This window comes from Microcaecilia unicolor, chromosome 6, assembly GCF_901765095.1.
Source record: "Microcaecilia unicolor chromosome 6, aMicUni1.1, whole genome shotgun sequence".
Classification (NCBI taxonomy): Eukaryota; Metazoa; Chordata; class Amphibia; order Gymnophiona; family Siphonopidae; genus Microcaecilia; species Microcaecilia unicolor.
In genome coordinates, this window is record NC_044036.1 from 207,021,258 (window position 1) to 207,034,148 (window position 12,891).

Genomic DNA, 12,891 nt, shown 5'->3' on the forward strand with positions numbered 1-12,891 from the left:
TAATTTTTGATTTCTAGTTCCTCAAACTCCTTCCAGCAATCCACAACTTCAGGCATAGGCACTTGTGGTTTGGATGTGGGAACTGTTAACTCCTGGAATCAATGTTGGTTTAGAGAGACTAGGGATACTGGCTACTATGCCGTGGTAAACTAATGCATTATATCACATAAATATTACTGTGGAAATCATTAATGTGCAGTACCTTAGCTAAATGACTCCTGCAGTAAATATAAATTTACTTTGAGGCAGCCAAGAATGTTGCATGTCAGGTCTACTATTGTCTAAAAGGGCTGGTGGTTGGGATGCATGAACGCAACCACTCCACTGGCATCCAGTGCTAAATCTCCCCACTTCCCCACCTTCCAAAGCACCCTTCACACTCAAATTGCTATCCTCCCTTCTCCCAGTGAAACTCCTTAGCACCTATCAGGGACTTCTTTAGTTACTAATGGGAGGTAGGAGAAATCAGCAGCATGATTCAAAATGGTGTCCGTTAACCCCTAGCAGCAGAGTTACACTAGGTGTCAAGCTGCCAAATAATGAACATTGGAGGTGGGATTTTTTAAGAAAGGAAATTGGGATGGAAGCTACTTTTGTAAAGAACCAGGTCCTATAAGAGGATACCTAGGAGCATCAGGCTAGAAGTTAGCAGCACAATGGTGCTGAGGAGGTAAATAACACCATGCCACTTTGTACTAAAAAAAAAAAAATCAAGCGTTAAGGGCAAATAATGTAGAATATTGTCATTTACCCCCTAATTCTGTAAAAGTGCTAAAAAATGTATTTTAATTGAATAAAGAGTTAATTAGTGCCGATAATTACCTTTTTAACAAGCAAATATTGGCACTAATTAGAATCAATTAACATTTTCATGTGTAAATATAGGAATGAGCCGACAAAGGGGTCATGGAAATGGAAGAGTTATAGGCAGTTCGGGGAGGATCAGGGGTGTGATTTTCAGTTATACATGAAATTAAGGAATAAGGAGGGCTCCACACTTAAATTTAGGCATGGGCATTTGCACCACATTTTTATTGGTACAAATGGACACTCCTAAATGTAATCATGGTGCAGTTTATAGAATACCACTACACACATTTTGTGGCACCAATTATTTGGGTTCCATTTATAGAATTCACCATTTAATGTACATTATTTGTGAAAAAAAATGTGTATTAGTGTCTTTGTCTATTGCATAAATAGCTCTCCTAAACTTTCAATTGAATTTATAACAGCTTTTCCATAGTCTGACTTAATTGGATTAATCAACTGAATATCCAGTTAGCTAACTTTTAACTGGATATCTAACCACTGGTATAAGCCTCAAATAAATCATCCATTTATTCCCCCATGTCATCACTTCTTTCTCTCTATGCTAATATGATTTTTACTTCCTCTTTTAGAGATGTGTGAAAGTTTTAGAGTGGTAAATGGATATCCAGAAAGTTCTGCTGCAAGGTATCAAGTTGGAGATAAAGGAAGATATAGCTGTTATCAGGGTTATAGTACTCCAGAAGGAATGTCTAGTGGAGAAATAGAATGTCTTAAAAATGGATGGTCTGTTCAACCAACTTGTATCAGTAAGTATTATAATGTGTTCATAGTACTATCAGCTGATTATGAAACATGACTTATGAACAAATTACTAAGAGATCTTCCTAATTTCAAACCTTCAGTGCTGAAAATTTGCCTAATGAGGAATGGAGGACAGAAATACTCTATTAAGTAGCGACATTTACATGTATATATCATATACATATGTCAAATATCAGGTTCAAAAAGCTGCTATTTACAACTGGAGAGCCACACCACACTGGTCTTTCAAAGGAGTATGGTTTGGGTGGGACTAAAATCTACATGTGTATTCCCCTTATACAAAAGGAATACATGTGTGTGGGGAAAACTTGCTCTGTCATGTTTTACATCAACTCAAAGGGCATGCACACATTTTTTAAAAAGTGCTTGTGTTGGCCAGGGTTTTACATGAAAGTTAAAATTCAGGTCTCACTGTTTAATTGGTGGCACTTACATGTGTAGGTTTGCAAATTGGAGCAGCTATAAGAGAAAGTGGCACCACTTACATGAGGCAGTTACATAACTTCCATTACCACATGTATGTGCTGACATGAAAGATGCTGGATTTGTGCTATTCAGTTTTTCAATATGTATATTTGTAAAATGGCTGCTCCTGTTGCAAATGCCAGCAAACACTAGTACACTCTTGCAGCTATCTTAGAAGAGGCTCTGTAGTAGTAGATCCTTTTCTGAAAAGGACATCTCACTTTCTATCTCTATGTTCTATTTTAAAATAAGGCTCTATAGATCCGTAACATGGATGCCTACAGATAGGCACCATATATGAGCATAAATCATTAGAATATCGGCATATACATGCATATGTGTGCATGTACATGCACATATGCCGGAATTTTGTCTAAGTGCTATTCTGTAAATATGCTTCTCCAAGGGCAAGCAGGCTTATTTATTCTCACAAGTGGGTGATGCCGACCCACGTTGCCTGGTCTGGGACTTATAAAAAGTATAAGTAGAGCTTTGTAGCTCAGTCCAAAAGAGGTTTTTCGTGCCTTTTGCAAATTTTTTTTTTGCCCTTAAATTGTGTTCCCGGTTGTGGAACCCCTTCATTTATTTTCCCTATATATTTTTAGTTTATTTCCCCAGTTGTAAATTTCCTTTCATTTTCATCATCATCAGGCTGTTTTTAGGCCTTGACTTTGGCCAGGAAGTTTCCGTTCCTTTTTTGCCGTGCCTTGCCCTTTTTTCAGGCACCATCGCTTTGTTTAATTTAGCTGATGAGGTTTTTTGAAGGTTCCCAGTGGCTCTAAGCACCGTACCCGGTACAGTTGGACAGTCTCTGAGAAGGACACTCATTCTTTGTGTCCACAGTGTCTTGGACCCAACCATGGCCCCACTAACTGTGTTCTCTGTCTTCGCATGAAGGCTCAATGAAAGAAGATTTTTGGAGCCAAGTCCAGTTCCTCGATGTCAGCATCAGCATCGAGGTCAGTGGTGTCGGCATCGATGTTGAGCATCACACCGACATCGGGACTGTTGGTAAGCATGGCTGCTGATAGACCCTTAGACACTAGGAGCAATGAAGCATTTAGTGGGTCTTCAACTGCCTTGAGGCCTCCTGCTATGCAGGGCCCCTGGGACCATCCATAGTCGGACCGGACCCCGAGGTAACATGTGGATTTAACGTTGTCCTTGTCAGTACCTAGGCCAACAAGCATTGTCATCGATCGCCCTCGAAGCATGGTGCTGGGAGCTCCAGGGCATTAAAGGATTCGGCACCTGAGAAGTGTCAGCGCTGGGAGGACCTCTCCCCCTCCATACTGAAGGTACCAATGCGTTGGTCTCCCAGCAGCTAAGACCCAGCTCCTGAATCGACCCCTGCAGCTCTGCAACCTGCACCTGAACTGACACCCCAGCTTTTCCTGATGTTGGCCCTTGATGAGCGCATCTGTGCCTTGCTCCCTGAACTGCTGGATGGCCTTTTGCAATGCTGAGCATAGGCATCGGGGGTGCTTGCAGCTACCTTGCCTCCCATTGCGGCCCTACTTGTCCCTCAGCCTGTGGTGTGGCCTCCAACACTGATGCCACATGTGGCTCTGGTGTTGATTACCACCGTAGCCGGCACTCCCTCAACGTTGGTGGAGGAAGTTTCACTGGAATGGAGGCGGGAGCCGACTTCTCAATACTGTTCAAGAGAACATGGCTCCTCCACATTGAGGCAGGTTTGGTCTCGACACTCTCACCAGGAGGTATTGTCTGAAACTGAGGAGGAGCTCATGGGATTGAGAGGAGATTACAAGGTACTTTTCTTCTGATGAGTCCTATGGAATTCCTTCTGAACCCTCCCCTACACATGAAAGGAGAAAGTATCCCCTGGAGAACCTTTCATTTCCTTCTTTTGTTAAGGAAATGGCTGATACCTTCCATTTACGCCGGGCATCTTCTGCATCTGCCTTCTCACCTAAGAGGATTTTTGGCAAGCCAAAGAAGAAGTTCCTATTACTATCCAAGGTGTAGGTACAACCCTTCAGCTCCCCAGCCTGCTCAGGCTCAACCCCAGCACGCTCGTTCACATCAACAGTGTGTGCCAAAGGCCTCTGCTGCTCCCCAGACAAAGCAAGGGATGAGCTTTTGACTGGCTCCAGCAGAACATAGCTACAGTAAAAGTGTCTGTCCCAGTCGACTTACCAGTCAGGGGGAGGCTGAAGTTTTTCCATGAAAGGTGGCCCCTTATAATCTCTGAACGGTGACTTCTTCAAATAGTCCATCTCAGATATGCCCTCAATTGGTATCTGAAACCTCCAAATTGTCCACCAAGAACTCATTTGTTCAGCTGTCAGCACAGGCAGGTACTTGCAGAGGAACTCTCAGCCCTTCTGAAGGCCCATGCAGTCGAGCCCGTTCCACCAGGGGAGGAAGTGTGGGGATTCTATTCCAGGCACTTCCTTGTGCAAAAGAAGACAGGTGGGATGTGTCCCATCCTATACCTAAGGGCCCTGAACAAATTCCTAGTCTGAGAAAAGTTCAGGATGGTTTCCATGGGCACCCTTCTCCTAATGATTCAGAAAAACGATTGACTATGCCCTTTGAACTTGAAGGATACATATACTCACATCCTGATACTTCCAGCCCACCAGAAGTATCTTCGATTTTGGCTGGGAACACATCACTTTCAGTACTGCATATTGCCTTTTGGCCTCGCTTCAGCTCCCGGGGTCTTCACCAAATGTCTAATGGTAGTTGTAGCATCGCTACACGACTGGGAGTCCATGTATTCCCGTAACGCGACAATTAGCTAGTGAAGAGCACCTCAGAGGAGGGTACTCTGGAGTCCATGTGGATGACTATTCAGGTGCTTGAACTACTAGGATTCGTTTTAAATTACTCCAAGTCCCATCTTTGCCCTGTCCAGCGATTGGAGTTCATAGGAGTCCTGCTCTATACTCAGATGGTTTGAGCCTACCTCCCAGAGACGAGAGCGGACAATCTTGTCGCACTCACATCCAGAGTTTGTGCCTCTCAGTAGGTCACAGCTCGACAGATGTTGAGATTGTTGTGCCACGTGGCTTCTACAGTGTACATTACACCTATGGCACGTCTTCACATGAGATCAGCTCAATGGACCCTAGCTTCTCAGTGGTATCACATCATGGGGAGTCTAGAAGATGTCATCCAAGTGTCCCCAGAGCTAGTACGCTCCCTTCATTGGTGGACCATTTGATCCAATTTGACTCTGGGACTTCCATTCCAAATTCCTCAGCCACAAAAGGTGTTGATGATGGATTCATCTCTCCTGGGATGGGGGGCTCATGTGGATGGGTTTCACAACCAAGTTGTTTAGTCCACCCAGGAAATGAATCTTCAGACCAATCTCTTGGAGCTCCAGGTGATCTGGAATGCTCTAAAGGCTTTCAGAGATCGGCTGTCTCACCAAATTGTTCTTATCCAAACAGACAATCAGGTTGCAATGTATTACACCAACAAGTGGGGGGGGGGGGGGGGGGCACAGGATTGTGGCCTTTTTGTCAGGAGGCCATCTGGATATGGCATTGGGCTCGCCAACATGACATGTTCCTTTGAGCCACTTATCTGGCGGGCAAAAACAATAACCTGGCTGACAGACTGAGCAGGGTAATGCAACCACACAAGTGGTCTCTTAATATGGGCATAGCTAACAGCATTGGGGCACCCACTCGGTGAATCTTTTTGCCACTCAGATCAACCACAAGGTCCCTCAGTTCTGTTCCAGGCTTCAGGCCCACGACAGACTAGCATCAGATGCCTTCCTCCTCAATTGGGGGATAGGTCTTCTATATGCGTATCCTCCCCATACCTTAGTGAGAAATACTTTGATGAAACTCAAGCAAGACTGTGGAATTATGATTCCGATCATGCTGCACTGGCCATGATATATATGGTTCCCTCTACTTCTGGAGTCATCCTCCAAAGAACTTTGGAGATTGGAGTGATTTACGACCCTCATCATGCAGATTGAGGGGTCTACATCCCAACCTCCAGTCTCTGGCTCTTACAGCTTGAATGTTGAGAGTATAGAATTTGCTTCCTTGGGTCTTTCAGAGGGTGTCTCCCAGGTCTTTCTGGCTTCCAGGAAAGACTCCATTAAGAGGTGCTACTCTTTCAAATGGAGGAGGTTTGCAATCTGGTGTGAGAGCAAGGTCCTAGATCCCCTTGCTTGCCCTACACAAACCCTGTTTGAAAACATTCTACACCTATCAGAGTCTGATCTCAAGACCAACTGCGTAAGGGTTCACCTTAGTGCAATTAGTGCTTATCATCAACATGTAGAAGCCATCCTGGACAGCCTCTAGTTGTTCGCTTCATGAGAGGTTTGCTTTTGTCAAAGCCTCCTTTCAAACCTCTACTCGTGTCATAAGATCTCAACGTCATTCTCTCTCAGCTGATAACAGGTCCTTTTAAGCCACTGAATTCCTGCCATCTGAAGTCCTCACCTGGAAGATCATTTTCTTGGTGGCTGTTACTTCAGCTCACAGGGTCAGTGAGCTTCAGTCATTAGTGGTGGATACACCTTATACTAAGTTTCATCACAACAGAGTAGTCCTCCACATGCACAGTAAGTTCCTGCTGAAAGTGGTGTCGCATTTTCATCTGAACCTGTCAATTGTCCAGTGTTGTTCTTTTGGTGGGATGCTAGGGATTTCCCACTTATGAGAATAAATAAGCCTGCTTGTCCTCAGAGAAATCGAAGTTACTTACCTGTAGCGGGTGTTCTCCGAGGACAGCAGGCTTTATTGTCTCACAATCCCTCCCACCTCCCCTTGGAGTTGTCTCCATTGTTATTTTTACTTTATTTTTGCTGTGGGATAAAATTGAGGAGACCACGTTCTTGTGGCGGATGGGAAGGCACTCGCGCATGTGCAGTGGAGCGTGTCATGCTCTCCACATAGTTTTACTTCTACTTTTTATAAGTCCTTGCCTGGGCGATGCGGGTCAGCGTCACCCATTTGTGAGCATATAAAGTCTGCTGTCCTCAGAGAATACCTGCTACAGATAAGTACCTTCGCTATATATTTTGTGTAGTACATATTTAACAAGTGGGCATAGATATGGGCTTTCACTTATGCACGTTAACGTACAGAATACTGTAAGTTATGTGTATATCTGAGGAACATAGGCATACACTTTTATACCAGCTTTATGGCTTGCATAGGTGCCTACTTTCCTTTATAGAACAGGCACCTGAATATAGGCGCACTGTAGAAAACTGATCTAATGTGCTTATGTTTCCGTTCATTATTGGTGCAAAGCCTATTAGTAAAACGTGCCTACAGGGTTCGGACCAATGCAGGCAGTTTGCTTACTGCCCCCTAAGAGTAGCATTTGGGTTGTCTTTGATGCAGATGTAGTACTTTATAATTCATTGAGCAATATGGACTCTTGTTAAGATATCAAAGGTAAATAAATCCAACGTTAAACCATTTCCATTTTAAGCAGTGGAGGCTGATATGTTGTTGACTGAAAGACATTAACCAATCTAATATAATAATTTGCTCCGTGAACATTCCAATGTGTCTCACTGCATTCGTAACCATCTCCTGACGTCTCTGGCCCACACTAGAAGCCTGCTTGCCTGACATCAGGAGATGGTACTACTGCAAGCAGGGAGGCGGGAAGCGCCCGACCACAATAACGAAGAGAGGGCAGAGACGTTGATCTTGAGGAGCCGCTTCAACTCTTGAATGCCAGTGGCAAAAAATAACAGCGGGAGCCTCTTCAGCCCTAGAATGACAGTGAGAGCTGACGGCAGCGGCAAAAAAGAACAGCAGTCGCCCCTCCCGAGTCACCGCTGGAACCCGTCCCCCACCCAGAGCCACACTCACCCTCCTTCCCGATGGACACTCCCTGCAGCCACATGCATTGGTCCCGAGTCGCCGCTGGAACCTGTCCCCTGTCCAGATCCGCACTCACTCACCCTCCTCCCCGATGGACACTCCCTGCAGCCACACGCAAGCCATCCCACCAGGGTCGTCGTCGTCCCTCCCTCCCTTCCAGTTCCAGGCCCCCTTCTTTCGAATTTTAAAAGTAATCCTGACTTACCTCGTGCGGTAAAAAGCGTGCAGGCTCGGCACTTACTTCAGTTTTCCCTTCTCTGTCTCTCAGCTGTGGTCCTGTCCTTACAGAAACAGGAAATGAGGGTGGGACCAGAGCTGAGAGACAGAGAAGGGAAAACTGAAGTAAGTGCCGAGCCTGCATGCTTTTTACCACTGCTGCCGGCGGCCGTAACCCCGACAAGGTAAGTCAGGATGATTTTTAAAATTCGGAGGGAGGGGACCTGGAACTGGAAGGGAGGGAGGGATGATGACCTTGGAACTGGGAAGAAGGGAGGGGGTACCCTGGAACTTGGAGAACGGAGGGAGGGAGGGAGAGAGAGAGGGGGGGGTGACCCTGGAACTGGGAGGGAGGGAGGGGGGACCCTGGAACTTGGAGGGAAGGGGAGAGAAAGGAGAGAGGGGAGGGAGCGGGGCCTGGAACTCAAAGGGAGGGAGGGGGCCTAGAACTGGGAGGGGGGCCTGGAACTCGGTGGAGGGGGGTGGGGGAGGGGGGAATACACCACCTGTAAAAAAAAACAACAACACCCCCAATCAAGGAGAAGGAGGGAAGGAGGGGGGGGAGGAGGAGGGATGAGGGGGATGGAGGAGGGAAGAGGGGATGTTGAGGAGGGGGGTGGAGGGGGGTGATTAGGAAGGGGTGCCCCCACTCACCAGAATGGCCACTGTCTTGATCTTATCCTCTTCTCAAACTGCTTACTCTCCAGTTTCTGTGCCTCAACTCTTCCCCTCTCTGACCATCACCTGATAACTTTCACACTTAAGCACCCTCCTCCCAAGTCCCGTCCAATCTTAACCAATACATTTAGGAATCTTCAGGCTATTGACTCTTCTTCTCTGTCCTCCAGTGTTTCAAATCTCTTCTCTACCACTATGCTAAGTCTGTCAATGAAGCTCTCTCTTCCTATAATACTATTCTCTCCTCTGCTCTGGATACTCTCGCTCAACCCATTCCCCTTCCTGTAAATCATACCAAACCCCAGCCTTGGCTGACCTCTAGAATCCGCTACCTATGTTCCTGTGCCCGCTCTGCCGAACGCCTTTGGCTGAAATCCCGTGCCCATGCTGACTTCATACATTTCAAATTCTTGCTGACCTCCTTCCAGTCTGCTCTTTTACTTGCCAAACAGGACTATTACATCCAGTTGACAAATTCTCTTGGCTCAAACCCTCGACGTCTCTTTGCCACACTGAACTCTCTCCTCAAACTATCTTCACCTCCAACTCCCCCTTCACTTTCTCCACAGACTCTGGATGAGTACTTTCATGATAAGGTTCACAAGATTAAACTTGAATTCTCAACCAGGTCACCTCCACCTCTCCTTCCCTTAGTCCAACCTCTCAACTCTCTAACCCCTGCCTCCTTTTCTTCCTTTTCTGAAATCACTGAAGAGGAAACTACTTATCTTCTTTCCTCCTCAAAACTAACTACCTGTTCCTCTGATCCTATTCCCACCCATCTACTTAACACTATCTCTCCTACTGACATCCCTTTTATCTGTCATATCCTCAATCTTTCACTGTCCACTGCGACTGTTCCTGATGCCTTCAAACACCACTCCTTAAAAAAAACCTGCATTGGACCCTACCTGTCCTTCCAAATATCGCCCCATCTCCCTCCTCCCTTTCCTATCCAAGATACTTGAACATGCTGTTCACCGCCGTTGCCTTGACTTTCTTTCTTCTCAAGCTATTCTTGATCCACTTCAATCTGGCTTTCGCCCCCTTCATTCAACTGAAATGGCGCTTGCTAAAGTCTCCAATGACCTGTTCCTGGCCAGATCCAAAGGTCTCTATTCTATCCTCATCCTTCTCGACCTATCTGCTGCTTTTGACACTGTTGATCACAGCCTACTCCTTGATACGCTATCCTCACTTGGATTTCAGGGCTCTGTTCTTGCGTGGTTTTCTTCTTATCTCTCTCAGCGTACTTTTAGTGGATCCTCCTCTACTTCTTCCCAGTGTCAGTTGGTGTACCTCAGGGATCTGTCCTGGGTCCTCTTCTTTTCTCCATTTATACTTCTTCCCTTGTTACTCTGATCTTATCCCATTGTTTTCAGTATCAACTTTACGCTGATGATTCCCAAATCTACCTCTCCACACCAGAAATCTCAGCAGGAATCTAGGCCAAAATATCAGCCTGCCTGTCTGACATTGTTGCCTGGATATCTCACCATCATCTGAAACTAAACATGACCAAGACTGAGCTTCTTATCTTTCCCTCTAAACCAACCTCTCCTCTTCCCCCATTCTCTATTTCTGTGGATAACACTGTCATCCTTCCTGTCTCATCAGCTCGTAACCTTGGGGTCATCTTCAACTCCTCCCTCTCCTTCTCTGCACATATTCAGCAGACTGCTAAAACCTGTCGTTTCTTTCTCTATAATATCAGCAAAATTCACTATGCTCCAGGGGCGTAGCTACGGGTGGGCCTGGGTGGGCCCAGGCCCACCCAAACTATACTCAGGCCCGCCCAATTGTCCTGATAGGATGTGCGCTTTCGCACCTTTCTGCGACGGCTCAGTTGAGCCTCCACAACGTGCAGCGTTTCAGTAGCCAGCAGCGCTCCAGTCCTACTCCCCGCTCCAGTCCTACTCCCGCTCCCTACTACACTTAACTTTTTTTTCTTAATTCGGGTCCCCTTTCCTGATCTAGACCTGGCCAGTCTAGCGCTGCACTCCCACCACGCTACTCACTATGAGGTCTGACTCTATCTGCACTCTGGACTCTGCTGCTTTGCCTTGCTCCCCCCCCCCCCCCCCCCCCCCGTGTGCACGCTGGCGCCACAGTGCACTGCAGACCCGGGAAGCTGTGAAACCTGTACTCATCCTTTCAGCACAGTGCAGAATTTGCTTAGGTAACTACTTAGTAAATCAGGAAAATTCCTTTGAAAACTGCCTTAATTTCTGGCTCGGAGTGCCTCCGCTTTCTCTTTATCCTTTCAGAAGCACTTCTATGTTGCTTCTTTCATTTGCAAAGCGACCTGGTGCTTAAATTAGTGTTGCTGGGGCTCCTTTACTGTGCCCTAGCTTGAGCAATATCAGCCTTTTCTTGACCCTCCCCCTCCCGGGCCACCCTCAGCACTGCCCTGCGGCCCCAGGCCAGAACAGGCATAGGAGCCAGCACACACAGAATTGAGCACAGTGCTCGAGTCTGCACTGCCTGCCACCACATGCAAGCCAGCTGTACTCCAGGTAAAATAAATAAAATGTTTTTAATTTTAATGTGTGTGTACAGTGTAATGTTGGCTGGTGGTGGCTTCCTGGTGGGGGGTAGGCTGTTCACTGCCTAGGGCAAAAAAGGAATGTGTAATCATTAATATACCTTTTTTTTCCTAGGCAGTGAAGAGTCCAAAATATACCTTTATTTTGTCCTAGACAGTGAAGAGCCCACCCCCCACCCAGAAACCCACCAACAATAAATTTTAGTAGTGACCAGGTTAAAATTTTTAAAAGGTTGTAAATGTTGGTGGGGTTTTGGGTGAGATTGGTCTCTGCATTGCCCAGGTTAAAAAAAAATGTTCTAAATTTAACTTAGGCAGGTCTCTGGGTGGAGGTGAGCTCTGCAGGGACCAGGACATTAAAAAAAATTATATTTAGTGCTGGTGTCCTTTGGGAGAGGGGGGAGGAGATGACAGACCATGAGGGATGGCTAGGGGGTAGGACAGGGCTGACACTAGGCTACAGGGAGGTATGGGAGAGGGGGTAAGGTAGGGCTGATGTCTAGCTATGGGATGGACGGTGGGGATGGGCTGATACTGGGCTATGGGGATGGTTGGGGAGGAGAGGGTAAGGTACAGAAGGGAAAGGCTGATGCTAGCTAAGGATGGACTTATGTCTGGTCAAGTTTGATATGGCATAACATAACTATATTTAAAAATATTGTTTTTTTCCATTAAATATGTTTGGGGTTTATGTTGATGCAGGGCAGCTGTTGGGCAGAGAAATCCATCTTCAAGTGCATTCTAAGGCATTATTTTGTAGTATGCCAAGAAACACTAGTCATGCTTATATACATAGTGCCCACCCATGTTAGCTCTGGGCCCACCCAAAATGTCAGGTCTGGCTACGCCACTGCTATGCTCATATTAGCCCTCTCCTCAAGTCATTTCACTGGCTCCCTATCCGTTTCCGCATACAGTTCAAACTCCTCTTATTGACTTATGTGCATTCACTCTGCAGCTCCTCAGTACCTCTCCACTCTCATCTCTACCTACACTCCTCCCCAGAAACTCCGTTCACTGGGTAAATCACTTTTATCTGCACCCTTCTCCTCCCGCCAACTCCAGACTCCGTTCCTTTTATCTTGCTGCACCATATGCCTGGAATAGACTTCCTGAGCTGGTGCGTCAAACTCCATCTCTGGCTGTCTTCAAATCTCTAAGCTAAAAGCCCACCTTTTTGATGCTGCTTTTAACTCCTAACCCATACTGGGAAAGACCAAAGGTCCATCAAGCCCAGCATCCTGCTTCCAACAGTGACCAATCCAGGTCACAAATACCTGGCAAGATCCCAAAAAAGTACAAAACATTTTTTACTGCTTATCCCAGAAATAGTGGATTTTCCCCAAGTGCATGTAATAATGGTCTATGGACTTTTCCTTTAGGGAGCCGTCCAAACCATTTTTAAACTCCACTAAGCTAACCGCCTTTACTACATTCTCTGGCAATGAATTCCAGAGTTTAATTACACGTTGAGTGAAGAAACATTTTCTCAGATTTGTTTTAAATTTACTATATTGTAGCTTCATCGCATGCCCCCTAGTCCTAGTA

General features: G+C 46.1%; 1 protein-coding gene across 10 annotated transcripts in view; it reads left to right on the forward strand.

Moving 5' to 3' along the window:
* The window catches only part of CFH (complement factor H), a 463,465-nt gene that overhangs the window by 188,755 nt on the left and 261,819 nt on the right, over positions 1–12,891 (forward strand). For all 10 annotated transcript variants that reach the window (XM_030205903.1, XM_030205897.1, XM_030205902.1 and 7 more), the window contains one exon: positions 1,404–1,580. In XM_030205903.1, coding sequence (XP_030061763.1) covers positions 1,404–1,580 — 177 coding nt within the window. The remainder of the gene's footprint in view (positions 1–1,403; positions 1,581–12,891) is intronic.